Source organism: Carassius auratus, chromosome 18, assembly GCF_003368295.1.
Source record: "Carassius auratus strain Wakin chromosome 18, ASM336829v1, whole genome shotgun sequence".
NCBI lineage: Eukaryota > Metazoa > Chordata > Actinopteri > Cypriniformes > Cyprinidae > Carassius > Carassius auratus.
In genome coordinates, this window is record NC_039260.1 from 10,463,766 (window position 1) to 10,479,928 (window position 16,163).

A 16,163-nucleotide genomic window follows, 5' to 3' on the forward strand; every position below is an offset into this window, starting at 1 on the left:
ACTCAATATCCTGTTAATCTTGAGTACCTATAGAGTAGTACTGCATCCTTCATAACTCCAAAAAGTCTATAGTTTTATTATATTCATAAGAGAAAGATAGTCTGTACCGATTTTTCCCGGAAAAACACGACCGGCTGGAGGCGTGACGTGTGGGCGGAGCTAAAGAATCACGAGCACGAGTAGGCTTTTGCGTTGAGAGCATGTGGAAGCTGTGACATTACCGTGAGGAAAAAAAACCCATCATCCAAAACAAACCATGGCTAACAGTCAGATTCAGCCGTTTATTTATGATCCAGAATAAGATCCCGAGGCTGAAACTGAACGAGAGCAGCAGCAGCAACGACTCGCTCTGAGCGGTGCTCGAACCCGGGTCTCCGGCATGGGAGGGGACGCACTAACAAGGAGGCAGAGATATTTTAAGCAGTTTTACTCACCGCCTGCTGTTCCAACACACGATCGTGACCCTTTTTCGTTGGGATTGCATCATCCTTAAGAAATAAACGATGTGCAAATCCGTCGTCAAACTGGGCCTTGTTTGTAAAACAAGCATCTTCGAAATGCAGGGAACAAACAAAAACACTTGCAAAACTCTGTTGATGCTCTGTAAAAATAAACTCCATCCTCTGGTCCCTTAATGCTGTTTTTTTTTGGTAATCTGTGCAGGGTTGTCTTGCCCTGGCAACCAAAAACACACTTCTTTTGTGACATTTCGCGACGCTCTCGCTCTGATCAGTGAATGTCTGTGCTCTCAGTGCTCTGCTATACGGGAGCGCGCGCTCTTCCGGCAGACGTGCTCTTAGGACCCATATAAGGAAATTCCGCTCCATCTAACGTCACACAGAGCCATACTCGCAAAAAACTTTCCGAAACTTGTGACAAACCGGAAGGAGTATTTTGGGAACAAAAATACTCCTTCAAACGTACAACTTAATTTTTGAAACTTTGTCCATGTTTAGCATGGGAATCCAACTCTTTAACAGTGTAAAAAACTCAGTATGCATGAAATAGCATTTCACCCCCCCTTTAAGGACATCTTAAATGTTGTCTGGGAAGCAACATTTTTTTAAACTTTTTTTTTTTTAGGACTGCAGTGTAATATATGTATTGGTGAGTCTGTATATTTAGATTTTTTTTATTTGAAAATGTTTTTTTTTTTTTTTTTTTTTAAGCAAGAATGCATTCAATTAATCAAAAGTGACATTAGAGGCTAAGATGAATGTTACAAAAGATTTCCATTTCAATAAAATACTGAAACGTACTTTTCATCGAAGAAATAATAATATATATATACATATACATATATATATATATATATATATATATATATATATATACATATACATATATACATATATATATATATACATATACATATATATATATACATATACATATATATATATATACATATATATATACATATATATATATATATATACATATATATATATATACATATATATACATATATATATATATACATATATATACATATATATATATATACATATATATACATATATACATATATATACATATACATATATATACATATATATACATATACATATATATACATATATACATATATATACATACATATACATACATATACATACATATACATATACATATATATACATACATATACATATATATACATACATATACATATACATATACATATATATACATACATATACATATACATATATATACATATACATATGAAGAGTTCAGATGCAAAAGCCTCTAAATGCCATCTGAAATTTTCATCTAAAATTAGGATTTTTTTCAGGCTCCTATATTTATGTTCAGTTATTTCACTTTAATAGCCTGGAAAAGGACCTGCACATTGCCATTAAAGTAAAATGACTCAACCTAAGCATAGGAGCTTGATAAAAATCCTAATTTTAGATGAAAATTTCAGATGGCATTTAGAGGTTTTTGCATCTGAACTCTTCATATATATACATATACATATATATACATATATACATATATATACATACATATACATATACATATATATACATACATATACATATATATATATATATATATATATGGTTTAATCTTTTCTTTTCCTGCAAATATTCATATATATGACTAATTTTAGGGTAATTATTCAACACGTACTGTATACACACAAAACTGTTTTTCCCCCTCTCTCTATATAAATATAAATAACTATAGTTTCTCTCTCCTCAGATGTAGATGACTCCGTGCCCTTCCCAACAGGCTCACTTCAGAGAAGGAAAAAGGGCCTAGCTGGTCTACATCAACCAAAGCAGAAGTCCAAACCAGCGCTGCTGATCGGCCTTCCGCAGGATTTCCGGCAGATCTCTTCTATCATAGATGTGGACATCTTACCCGATACGCATCTCCGTGTCCGTCTGCACAAGCACGGCACCAACAAACCCCTCGGCTTTTACATCCGAGATGGCGTCAGCGTCCGCGTCACCCCGCAAGGTGTAGAGAAAGTCCCCGGTGTCTTCATCTCTCGCCTCGTAAAAGGCGGTTTAGCAGAGAGCACAGGATTGCTGGGAGTCAACGACGAGATTCTTGAGGTGAACGGTATCGATGTGGCAGGTAAATCACTGGACCAGGTCACCGACATGATGGTGGCTAACAGCCACAACCTCATCGTGACAGTGAAACCTGCAAATCAGCGGAACAACACGATGCACCGTGCGAGTAAAACCTCAGCTGGTAACAGTTCTGTTGGCTCGGTAGGCTCCGCCCCCTCTCATGACTCCGCCCCCAGTCCCGCCTCACAGAATGCCAGCCAATACAGCAACAGCAACAGTGTGGCTGAGGGTGACAGTGACGATGATCCTGACCTCATCCTGGAGAACGACAACCTGTCGACATACATGCCACACCGTATGACTAATGGCAATGGCAGCCACGCTAACACCCTGTCGTCGGGTGCATTTGCACACAGGCCCCTCCCACAAAGTGTTTCCTTGCCAAGTAGCAGCTCTTTAAGCTCCCTGACCACACCCACACACAACGGCAGCCCCACCAAGACGAGCAGTAGCCAAGAAAGCATGAGAGAGGATGGCAACTTCATTACATTGTGAGCTACAGTAGGTTTTGAAGCCTTTTATGCATATTTATAAGAAAATGAAGGAACTATTATATCATCAACTATTATTTCTCAGCCATTACTATCATAAACAACAAGCTGTTCACATTTTTCCCCAATGAATGAAGACCCTCGATCCGCATAGGTTGCACAATCTAGCTTGTGTGTGAGGGCATGAGGCTGTCATTGTATGGAAGTGCCTTATGGCCCTTAGTTATTCTTTTTCTTTTAGGACAAATCAACCATATTCATCTCTATTGACTCAGAAGTGTGCTGGCTACTACTGTGGTGCCTAATGTTAACACCTGCACCTCGGAGGATGTGAGAGACAAACAAATTGCCTCTGTGGAAATGATGCGTGTCATGTTTTGGATTCATTCTCACTTTTTATGAGGCCTCTTGCATTGATGATGATGCTAATGATGATGGAAGATGATGAGGAGGAGGAGGTGGAGGAAAATATAAGAGTGTTAAACCGGATCTGATCAGTGTTGATTATGCTTGTTTGCTCATCTCCTCTCATTCTGATGCTGATCGTGCTTTCTCAAACTCAAAATGTATACAAAATGTGCTCTACATTTATAATTTTAATGTGTTATTTTTTTCAATCAAGTCATCAATTGAAAGCATTTATTAATCACAATTTTAATGTCTCGAGAAAGGGAGAAGATCATTCCAAATTTGAAAACGTTTCAAGATATTTTCTGTCACTCTATTGTTTGTATAAAAGCCATTTTAACTCCCAAGTTGGCTTAGCTTTAACATTCATTATCTCTGGTGTCAAAAAAGCAAGGACATGGAAACCTCTTTTTGGGTTCCTCTTCTGTCTAGTGTTGAATTAAAAGTGTATTCACACAAAAATAAAACTTCTTGGAGATTTACTCAACCCTCATTGTGGAACACAAAAGAAGATATTTTAAAGATTCTTGGTTATCCAATAGTTTGGAGACCACGGACTTACAAAAAAAAAAAAAAAAGATACTTTTCTCAAAATGTCATCTTTTATGTTCTACAGAGAAAAAAAAAAGTTAAACAGGTTTGGAACAACATGAGGGAAGTTTTTTTTTTTTTTTTTTTTTTACATTCTGATACAGGATGTCAACTCATTTTTCCCTCTTTGTTTTTAAGTTTTTCTCCCCCTCTGGAAAAATAGGAATCTATATACTTAACTGGCACCAGTGCAGTGTAACTTCAGAAAGACTTGACCTCTCATTGACTCAGTCTGTCCGTTCTCCGGTGTGCTCAGTTTTTCTGTAAAGAGCAAAAAAAAGGAAATTCCTTTTAATGTTTGGAAAGGCCAGCATTCAGCACATTGGGAGCTTTTTCACACAGTCCACTCCTGATGGCCAAAGCTGTGAGGCTTTCTTAGCCATGTTGAGTGTGTGCTGTATGTGTGTGTTCGCTCTTATTTTTAAAGTATAATCTTACAGAAACGGCACTGAGGTGGAGACTGTCAGTCCTGGAGCCAAATATTGGTTTCTCTAATGTCCTACAGACCTTAGCACTGTTTTTCAGGCAATGAGTTCCCAGGTGAACGCTTGTTTAGACTGTGGAGATACCGGCCTCGGGACGTCCTGCGCTTCAAAGGCTGCCTATCAAACCATGACGGAGAAAGGATGGTGAAATGCATAAAACCTCTCAGCGCTTTTTCCAGCTGTACTGATGAGCTAATTCTTCTTCATCTTGATATTTTGGGGAATAAATGAAGATGCTACTAATATATGTAAACCTGGGCCACAAAACAAGTCATAAGTCACACTAGTATATTTGTAGCAATAGCTAAAAATGCATTGTTTGGGTAAAAAATAATCAATTTTTCTTTTATGCCTAAAATCGTTGGGATATTAAGTAAAGATATTTTGTACATTTCCTACCATAAATTTATCAAAACTTAATATTTGATTAGTAATATGCATTGTCTAAGACTTCATTTGGACAACTTTAAAGACAAATTTCTCAATATTAAATTTTTTGCATCCTCAGATTCAAGATTATTATTATTATTTTTTTTTCTTGAGTTTTAAATTTTCAGTTAGAAGCAGGTACCAGTAAACTGATCTTTCCGTGTCATAAATGATGGGCGTGATTCATGAAGGTGTAGTCTCATCTGCTCAGCATTATCTGGTTTAACTTGATCAGCAAAACAAATGAGGTGTTATTTCGCCACAATACTGATATTTATCAAGGTAGCCTTGAGTCTGAACGAGAATGTAGTTTATTTGAACCATCTAAGCGTAACATCTGCACAACTGACACTCGGGGTTTCACAGCAGACGGTGAGGACAAATGAAACCAGAGGGTGATTTGAAACGTATAGCAAGAGACATCTGGACAAGCGTGAACCTTCACTTTTTTATGATATCTATATTTAATTTAATAGGTTTTATTGGCATACTCTAGGTGAAGAGAGCGCTGAATTTTAAAAAGAAAGTGATGGCATGTAAACTACATAAAACTGCACACAACTGGAGCCCCGATAATACCACATGAGCATTTGTGTGTGTGTGTGTGGCAATGTATATATATATATATAAATAGAAATATGAAATGACGGACACTTTTGTACAATAGGAGCCCTTTTTTTTATAAAAAAGTGCATTTTATATATATGTATAAAATATGGAAAGTATTTTTCTTATTCTTGTATTTTTGTATGTATATCGGAATTTTGGAGAGGAGGTTTCTGTTTCTTTTGAGTATCGCAAACAAAACGAAAATCTTTTAGATGCTTGTGTTTTTATTATAATCAGATGGCTCAAGGTGTACAATACTGTGAATGTTCTAAGCTGATTATAAAATGTTCTATCACGATAATAAAAGTATTTAACATTTATTTAGGTTATGTATTTTCTTGTTTAAATTATTTACATCTTTACTTGAAATTTTGCAATGATTAGTGATGATTTAGTTAATGATTTATATCATGTTCAAATCAGTCTGTAGCCTCTTAGAATTTGTGTATTTTGAATGTTTTTAGTTCATATATTTAACCAAAATGACGACAGATGCATATAATTTTGGGGACCTGTGGTTTGTTTTTCTATAATTAAGAGAAAATATGGATTTTTTTTTATTTATTTATTTTTTTTTTTACAAGATGTAGAAGCTGGATGCACTTCACCCACATCACAAAAGAAATTGAACATTATTGCATTATATAAAAGGACACATTAAGACTTGTGATACCTTATCTCAGATTGCAGGAAATCAATGTGATGTAATCGCTCGGACTAGATCGACTGTGATTTTCTCCCTCTTGTATGTCTATTAAAATCAGAAAGTGGCTTTTTCTAAAACAGAAATTAGGACAGTTAATACATTAAAATAATTCAGCATGCAAAATTTGTTCCTTTTTAAAGGAAATAAAATCTGTTTTCATCATGGTCTCCACATGCGCAGCAGGATGTTGCTGACATTTCCTCAGAACTTAATTCTGCCGCTCATCTAGCCTACAACTTCATAATAAACACATCAGCAAAAACCCATAATTAACCAATACAAATGATCAAAGCCACTGACATCTGTTGAGGGGGATAGATTTACTGTCCGTTTTGTTTGTCAAAGTTGTAAACTGCTTGTAGAGTTCCTGACAAGTACAAAATAATATGCAAATGTGTAGCATGTTTATCTAAATATATTTGACATGTAAATTGGTATATTCAAAGTAAAGTAAATAATACAGAAGACACACTGGCATTCGGAGAGGTTAACTGAGGCCCTCTGGTGGACTCCGCTCGTCGGTTGGTTTGTGAAATAAAGGGAATTGGCGCCCTCTGCTGTCTGATGCTGTTTGTGACGATTCAAATCTCACGATTTTACACCTGCAAAATGTAACTTACGTGAAAGCTAATTTTTAAATGAAAACAGCATAATGAACATGCACAGAACCACACCAAGAAAGTCCATCAATCTAAACAAAATGCTCAAAGACGGAATTTTTTGGAAAGACTGGTTATAGCCTACTGGTTAACACTGAAGATCCGGGTAACCGATCCTTTCAAGTGTGAAAGCGTAAATGCTCTCAGTTGAACATTAATTTCAGTTATGTCCTTAAGGCCATGTTTTTGTCATTTTTATTACCTACATCTAGAGATGTAAATGTAATCCAGTATTACCTGTAAAGGGGAAAGTTAGCATACAACTTCCCGCTGACATGTTTATCTGTAAAATGACGGCCATGCTTCAAGTAATAATAAAAACAACTAATTACATTTTCTTTTAAATTAAGTGTTTCTGTTTACCTGATTTACTATCCATTGACCGTGTTTCAGTGGGTGATGTCGGATCTGTGGTGGTCAGCAGTGAGCTTTATGAAGAGGAACTACAAATTCCCCACAATGCAGACAAAATTGCTCAGCAATGAAGGGGTAAAACTATAAAACATCTAGAGTGGGAAATCAACACACAATTGTACACACATACACACCTATGAACTGGTGTGACTGTAATACTGCAAATATGTAAAATAAAATCAATAATCTGACTAAAATGCAGGAAAAAAAGTGGACAGCAAGGAAGGGGTTACACCACTGATCTATATATATAACTGGATCGCTCATCGCATTCTAAACTGCCAACAGTTCTATATAGATCAGTGGGTTACACTCTAAAACATCAAGGGTATAAAACGGATACGTCATCCACTCACAGACATACATTCAGAATTATACATACTCAAATGAATTGGTATGGCTATAACCATTTAGCCAAAATGAGTCAGCAGAGTGAAATAAGATGTTACAATCAGATCAGACTCAGAATTATTAAGCTCTGATAAATCATTCCTGTTCATTTTGTTTTCATGTATATATAATTGAAATGTTTTGTGTAACAAAGTGCTTTCTGTGTTCAGGTTTAAATGTAGTAATAATAATGAAAACAAAAATTATATATATATATATATATATATAAACCTTGACAAAAAAGTCTTAATATAGATTTAAGTCCACAACCTAGTTAACAATTATGTATAAAAACAACTAGGGAATTCACAAGCCTCTCTACACCATGAGGTGTATTGCTCTCACCAGGTGGTGCTATTCAGCCTTCAGGCATAGTCTCTATTTTAATCTGAAATACTGCATTAAAAAATAATTGTAATTTATTATTATTTTTTTTTTACTATTTTCACTGGGAAAAAAATAATCATAACCATTGCATAAATATTAATTCCATTAAAGTACCATAAAATTATTTCAAAATACAAAATATTGAACAAAAATATATTATATTGATTTTACTGAAGAAAAAAAAAAAGTGTTACATTTCAGGTGTCCGGTGACTGTGAAGACCATGAGTGTGACTCTCAAATGAAGACCGCACAAGGGTTAAGAGCTTAAAAATATTTACTGCTCTCCATGCTTTGAAGCTTAGTTATGAGTTTAAGAAGATGGCAAGCTATGGTCATATAATTAATTATAAATATCAAAACAGATAATTTGATGTTTTCCCAGAAGGGTCAGAGGTGATGTCAATGTATTTCAACATCCAGCAGCCCATCTTCAAGAAAGGGGTCAAGAGAAGTCTGAAGATGCAGGATCATCAAGGTACAGCTTCTCAGAAAGACTAATGACCTGCTGAATGTGATGGACCATTAACCTTTCACTTTCTCAAACCACCTATGTGCATTAATTCTATTATTTTCCCTTTATACAATATACAGTACATAGAATAAATATTCTGTTAGATTTAAAGCTGCGGTAGGGAACATATCTCAATAGAGTTGACAGGAATAAACACATCCTATGCATGAAACCATTTTACAATAGATCCTGAACAGTTTTTACACATCTGATCCTGAGCCAAACACATTTTATGGATTCAATGTTTTGTAGGAATAGATTATCCATGCAAGAACATTGAATGTACTGTATATATATCCAAAAAATGCAGTTACTGCATTCCCATACGAATAGGAAGAAACAAGAACAAAATAATACAAAACGGACACAGTTTGCTCATGGATGTGTATTTTAATAAAAATAATTCTGTCAAAATTAAATGAGTACAATATTTCTTTATCATGTTTCCAGTACATAGGTATGACTCTCTCTTTTTTTATTTTCTTTTTTTAATCGTTTTTCTTTTTTTTGTTGTTTTAAAGTTTTTTTAAAGGTTCATGCTATGTAGAGGGTAACCCATTTCACAATTGCTAAAAGAAAACTCAAATAAAATTAAAATCATAATAAGTAAATAAATTCTGCACAGCTTGCTGTACTCCATTCCATTCATCCTGCTCCACTGTCTTTGGAGGCAGGAACATCACCACATGACTAAAATGATCTCGACAAAGATTTTGGCTACTTTCTTCCCTTCCATATATGTACGTAGGTCCCTATTTAAAGCCAATAAGAAGTTCTATGATGGATCATTTTAAAATGACAATATTCATTACAGGTGGTTAGATTATGATGAGTTCCAAAACATATTTGGCATTTAAAAGCCGCCCCATGACAAAAGATCTCCAACGTACTGTACATGTCAGTAGAAGTATGAGCGCTTCTATATAAACTGCCATTTTGTAACTCAAACATAAGTAAAAAGTTACACAAGATTTCCCCATGCAACATTATACCACCATTTAACAACCAAATTAACCCATTTAGCGGAGTAAAACAGTAAAAACAAGATTGTTTGGGATCAGGATGTGTGAAATCCCCACCCCACACAATCAGACCGCCACATAAACACTGCTAAAAACAAATGATGGGGCTCCAAACAGTGTAATCTGTGATTTTCATTATGTAACTCCAGAGTTGGGAAGGCCTAGTTTATTTTAGCTATTGAGGAACATGTGCAACCTTTCAGTGACCCTGTGACCTCTGACTTCTTCCAGGTCAACCTGCACTACACATACCTTGCTAAAACGCCTGTCGTGATACAACAAGCTAGACAGCACTGTCCTAAGAGTAAATGAGGTATACATGAACTAAAGCAGGTGTAGATACAGGAATGTAACAATCTCATGATGGCCAGCAGCAAAAAAAATGTGGGAAATTAAATCGGCTAAGCTACATTCCACACTACGGCGGCATGCTGGCAAGCAAAACGCTGGGTTGACATGGGATCGAGTTATAATTCTTCCTTCATGGATGACCAAATTAAAAGACAGAAAAAAGAAACACAAGCTGCTAATGGGAAATAAAGAGTGTTAAGTGCCTGAGCCAGTTAACATCACATGTACAAAGGCCAAAACATAAAAGACCGCTAAAGGAGGGAAAGACCAAAACAACTGCACTGATATGAGTTCTGGAGCAACAAAGATGATTGCAATTTAAGGAGATGTTCTAGGCGCTAAATAAATACTTATTTCCTCTGTTCATTTGCAGGAACGCTGGGTCAGTCAATTGTCTTGCATGCTGCAAGTTCATACTCTGTCCCTCCATTACTGAACAGGAGAGGTAGACAGATACAGTAATGCATCGTGTGCATTCATTGAAGTACAGTGCATCCAATGGTAAGAAACTTGAACAACAGTACTCAACAGCCAATGAAACAACCAACAACAGAAGTTGAAACGGTGTCAGTTTGTAGTTATTAATCTAACAGGAGAACTATCAACACAGTGACACTATTCACATGGGTATAAAACAGTAATACGAAGTTAGTCTGCAAACTTCAGTGGAGCTTCTCAGTAATCAAACAACTGACCTTAATTTTCTTTTGTCAAAAACGTTGCGTTTTTTATTTGGTACAGCCACTAAAATCGGAAAACCACTTGTTAACTTCAATATACCTAACTTAAAACTTAAAAAAAGTGACGGTTGACATTTGCATGATATAAAGATGGTAAAATAGTGGTAAAATAGATTTATTTTTAGGGCATGGTTGAAAATAGAAGTCATCTACATTGGACCCAAAGGCAAGTCTGCGTCGTCAATGTGTGATTGTGTCTAATGAAACTCGCGCTGGTGCCTGAGATACTAAAGTAGCTTAAAAGATGCTAGGAGCCATGATTTATCTCCCCTTCTCTCACAAAAACATGGTAAAGTCACGCCTAATTCACATATTTGCAACACCGACGTCCATTTGCTTCCTAAAGGGGCTGTTAAAGTTAACCATATTTAAAAAAAAACCTATAGAATTGGCTTTTACATAAAAAAGGACCGGCTTAAAAACCCACATTTTGATCTGGTGAAGCGACACCTGTGTCCGCAAACATCCCACACTGACGACAAAAGAACATTTGTCTAAATACCTGAGCTCTGACTGTGAAAAACCAAAAAAGAGTGCGTAGCTCAAATTTTCAGTAGGAACTTAACCATTATGTGTATTGTTGATATGATATGCTTGAAAAACTATGCACTGAATTCACCCATTTAAAAAAAAATTAGTTTGGGAAGTTGATTTGTTTCAGGATGAGCACAACAAACGGACAAAATATAAACTAAAATAAAAATGACTAGATAAACAGAATAATTAATTATCCTTAAATAGTGTCACACAATTTGTATTTGATAATACTAAATTAAAAAGAAGCCTCTCTTCTCATGTTTCTATTCATTCTGCTCGGTTGCTTCTGGCAAACGGCAAGCGACACACCAATTCAAACGCATGTTCTCCTCATGGCAACCAACTGGGAAGTCCTCCTTTTAGCTGTCCCGAACACTGCCTGAGGAAAATACAGATGTTATGTTTACTGGAATATTTAATCAAATAAATAAATAAACAGCAGGGGAAAAAGAGGCCAAGTAAAACAAAAGTGATTTTGCAAAAGAATGAACACTTAACAAGACCTATAAATGTGTATGTGTATATACAAAATTGAATAAAATAAAAAAAAGAACGAAAAAAAAAAACACATATACATATACATATATATATATATATATATATATAGCGTAAACTAAAAAGTAACTGAAGTCATATGTATAAAATATTATATACACATAACTATATATAAAATATTATATACATATAACTTTAGTTACTTTTTAGTTTACGCTATCAAAAACATCCAATTCGAAGTGGTTGTGTGCTTTAAGTTAGCTATTTTCTTTGAATGTGCAAGACATTTGATTCATTAGTAGGCAAATAACTAGCAGAATAACAAAGTGTAGCTACAAACCAAACCTGTTTGTTTTTGATTATGATATGTTAAAATAATATGACAATATCACAGTTTGCAACATAAAGCAGCATAACACTGTTTTTTTTTCAGCTCAAGTAGCAAATGACTTACAGATTCAAGTTACAAAAGCCACACATGTGCTAATGTAAAAAAAATAATACTGCAATTTTACGGAATTAAAAAAAGGTAAAAAAAAAAAAAAAAAAGGTAAATTTGACAAACACTAGAAGAACAAACACTAAATCGGACTTATAAATGTGCAATTAAAATTTTAAATAATAATACAATTAGACAAATTAACTATATTTTTATTTTATTTAGTGATGCTGCACTGTCGGATTTTCTTAATTTTGCTAAACGTTAGAAAACCAACCACCCACTAATTACATTTCACGTTTCCTGATATGAGTCTCTTGTCATATACAGAATGATTTATGTTCCCACATTAAAAGGGATGAAAACTGAAAAATGACACGGAATTAAAATAAAAATGAAAAAAAATAATAATATTAATAATAATAATAATAATTTTTTCTTGAATTAAAACAATCTAAACTGGATTTTACAATCAAATTCCTGTATAAAAAACTAAAAATATAGTATTTTTTAAAACTATAATTACATTGGTGCTCTTGTCTGGACTGGTGCTAGTGCAAAAAGTTGTCGACTCTGGCGAAGGAGCAGGAACCAGAGCGAACCCTGGCCATCAGCTGCACGCACTCGGTGGCCTGACCCAGAGCCAGCATGAGTGGAGGCTGTTTGGGCAGATTCTGAGACTCTGAATGAAGGAAAAAAACACAGATAGGAGGCCATTAAAACCATTCAATATTTAGGAATGATGATAATAACTCATGGCCACGTTACAATCAGTCTCATGTTACTGCAGCCACATGAAAATGAAAAGGCCCACATAAGCGATCATGTTCACAGAACTTAGTAGTGTGTGATCTCAGCCAGCCAAGCAGTCTTACCCAGAATTGCACTGTTGAGAGCGGAGCAGATCGCCTCTCTTTGCATGGGGTCCAACTGCTGGCCCACGGGGCAGTTCCAGGGGTCTGAATATGCCAGCAGACTGAATGCATCCTGAACACACACAAATAAACAAACACATTGGCGAGTGGGCACAAAGGATGCAAGTGTACTGCTACCCACAGGGGTAATCAGGTTTCCACTTCAACTGTGTATTTACATCAGCAACAAACAAGAGGAAGAGGAGTTGAACAGATTAGTTTAAATGCTCAGAATATTATTGCATGTTTAAATAGACCACTTCACCAATATTTTATATGAAACACAACAAACTGTTTTTTTTATGACTGCACAATATCACCATAACAGCCTACCCTCCTGTTCCCCTCCATCAGTCCTACCTGCAGCATCTTTTTGTGAGTGGCGTTTTTGCCATATTGGCGGCAGAGCTGCTCACTGAGGGCCTGAAGCTCTCTGCCAAACTGGATCATTCTCTCCGTGGCCGCCTGGTTTCCTCCACACAGCTGTCTTGAGCTGCAGCTGTCATCTAGAGGAGCAGATAAATTGCAATGAAACCACAAAAGCAGACATATTTGCAACTCATAGCTATGTGGAACTATTGGGAATGCAAATGTTTAAAGGGTTAGTTCACCCCAAAATGAAAATGATGTCATTAATTACTCACCCTCATGTCATTCCAAACACATAAGACCTTAGTTTATCTTTGGAACACAAATTAAGATATTTTTGATGAAATCAGAGAGCTATCTGACCCTCCATAGACAGCAACTAGGGCTGTGCGATATGGAGAAAAAAAACCTATCACGATTTTTTGATCAATTTTGCAATTTCGATTTTAATCACGATTTTGACACACACAGACATGCTTTACAGTCATTAGTGCATTCAGAAAAAAATTTAATAAAATAAAACCGTGTTCAAGGATTTTTTTCTTCTTTTGTTGCCATGCATTTGTCAAAGAGCTCACTGTAGCGGTGCCTCAGGTGTTATATGTTTTGCCCAATATATTTATTGCCCAAGGGTCACACGGACTCCATCTGCTAAAAGTTATGTGTACGCAGTTCAGAAGCATCAACGAGATTGCATTATTGTAACACGAAAGCACATTAAACTAATGCGCGAGCACTAATCTATCCACTCGCACCAGTGATGCACGGGTCAATGTATTAATAACCTGCACCTGACCAACGTTTTCTACTAACCCGCCTGCAACTCGGACAGCACATTTTTAAAAGGCAGTAAATGCTCATCGTTGCGTCATTGGCCCATAGGAACCTAGGCAAGGCAAAAAATAAATAAAAATAAATAAAAATAAACTTAATATATTATAATTTTGTCAAGAATTATAAAAAATATGTCAGTAAGCTCATAATTTGTACTAAAATAGTCTGGCTATGTCTATTTGTATGTTTCTGCAAGGTCAGCAGACAGTGAGGCTCGGGTTTGTTTCCAATCAGAGCTCGTGAGGGAGAGCTGAATATCCCGATCCGCTCGCTCATTCCGCGGGGTCTCACTCAATCCAGAACAGCCTGCTGGTTCGAAAATATGCAAGGAGACATTTTATTGTTTAGTAATAAACTGGTGTTTTCTGTGTTGCTGCAAAGATGAAGTTGACGACGGAGACTCGCCATGAACAACAGAGAGAAATGCACATTTCATATGGATTACATCATCAGAGAGTAGCCCATCTATTTTGGTTTGAATATTTTCGTTTAAAAGACATTTCAAGCTTTCTGTAATATTTATCCTATATTTCTCAAATCTGTGAGGCACACGCTGAGTTTATTCTGTATAAGGCTCAGATATATGCTGCCTTACAACCTGTCTCCTCTCGCTCAACCTGTGTCCTGTGCACTCACAACTCTCTCTGTGCTCACGCGCAAGATATAAAATCTTTTCGCACCTTTCTATTTATAACCTTTTCTCTTCTCATCTTTTTACCATGTGCAGTGTGAACGTTCTGTTCCGTTAACATGAGCTCGAAAAAGATCACAGACAATGATCACAGACAGACAGTGTATGTGAACCTGGAGGCATATGCCCAGTCTGCTCTGTTCTCGCGCTCCACTTAGGTGAGCTGCATCCTGATTGGTTCAGATAACATACTGCGGGAGGCCGGGGCTGCAGAAAATCGTACTATAAAGCGATTTAGAAATCGTGCACACTCAAATCGTGATTTTATTTCGATTAATCGCACAGCCCTAACAGCAACGCAACTGAAATGTTCCAAATAGAGATCAACCAATATGGGTTTTTCTATAGCCGATGCCGATGTTTAGAGGTCATATCTAATGCACTGTAAATGCTGGATTTTTTTAAACAAATGGGCCTTGCGTAACGCAAAAAAATTAAAAATCTAACATTTTGCAGAACAGGATCAAACTAAAAAGTACTGGTCATAATACTTGCATAAAATGTTTGATGGGGAAAAAATGGTTCACTGACTGCGCAGCACAGCCACAAGCACCACAGTTACGTTTGGGATATTATTATTTTTAATACTATAATGTCATTTGAAAACATTGCAATTGCGTTTTAAAATACAACAACCAGCACCACGAAACCATTTAAAGAGGCGCATTCAGCAGTCTCCTTGACGGAAAACAAAGTAAAATGATCTCAAACGTATGGTATGCTCTCTTCATTTTATCAAATGATCATAATCACATCTATTCACTTTACAGTCCTGCTACTAGCATTTTATTCAGACTAAAACCTCTTTAATTCGGGTGAGAAAGCTTTTTTCCAAGTGGCTTTTGCACATAATACTTCTGCAGACAAATTTTGCAGCATTAAGGTTATTAACTGATCGTTAATTTAATCGACGATCTATCATGGAAATTATAGAATATTGACATCCCTAAATGCAAATGAGTTGGATGGAAACCTGGCTATTGTCTGCATCAAAACAAGCTTCCGAACAAATGTCATTCACTGTTCTGGGCAGCTCCAGGACAGTTGTCTCTCCGAGCGCGGTGCTGTCTGGGAGCGGCGGAATAACGGAGCCCTCAA

General features: G+C 36.1%; 2 protein-coding genes across 5 annotated transcripts in view; one reads left to right on the forward strand and one right to left on the reverse strand.

Annotated features, from left to right (window-relative positions):
* The window catches only part of LOC113118421 (partitioning defective 6 homolog alpha-like), a 29,119-nt gene extending 23,195 nt beyond the window's left edge, over window positions 1–5,924 (forward strand). Inside the window, exon 3 of the mRNA XM_026287566.1 lies at window positions 2,212–5,924. Within this exon, the coding sequence (XP_026143351.1) occupies window positions 2,212–3,086 (875 nt within the window). The 3' untranslated portion in view covers window positions 3,087–5,924. The remainder of the gene's footprint in view (window positions 1–2,211) is intronic.
* Window positions 5,925–9,043: 3,119 nt separating this feature from the next.
* The window catches only part of LOC113118422 (ran-binding protein 10), a 31,590-nt gene continuing 24,470 nt past the window's right edge, over window positions 9,044–16,163 (reverse strand). For all 4 annotated transcript variants that reach the window (XM_026287569.1, XM_026287567.1, XM_026287568.1 and 1 more), the window contains exons 12-15: window positions 13,532–13,677; window positions 13,133–13,244; window positions 12,784–12,939; window positions 9,044–11,702 (exon numbers count right to left, since the gene is read on the reverse strand). In XM_026287569.1, the coding sequence (XP_026143354.1) occupies window positions 12,809–12,939; window positions 13,133–13,244; window positions 13,532–13,677 (389 nt within the window). In that variant the 3' untranslated portion in view covers window positions 9,044–11,702; window positions 12,784–12,808. The remainder of the gene's footprint in view (window positions 11,703–12,783; window positions 12,940–13,132; window positions 13,245–13,531; window positions 13,678–16,163) is intronic.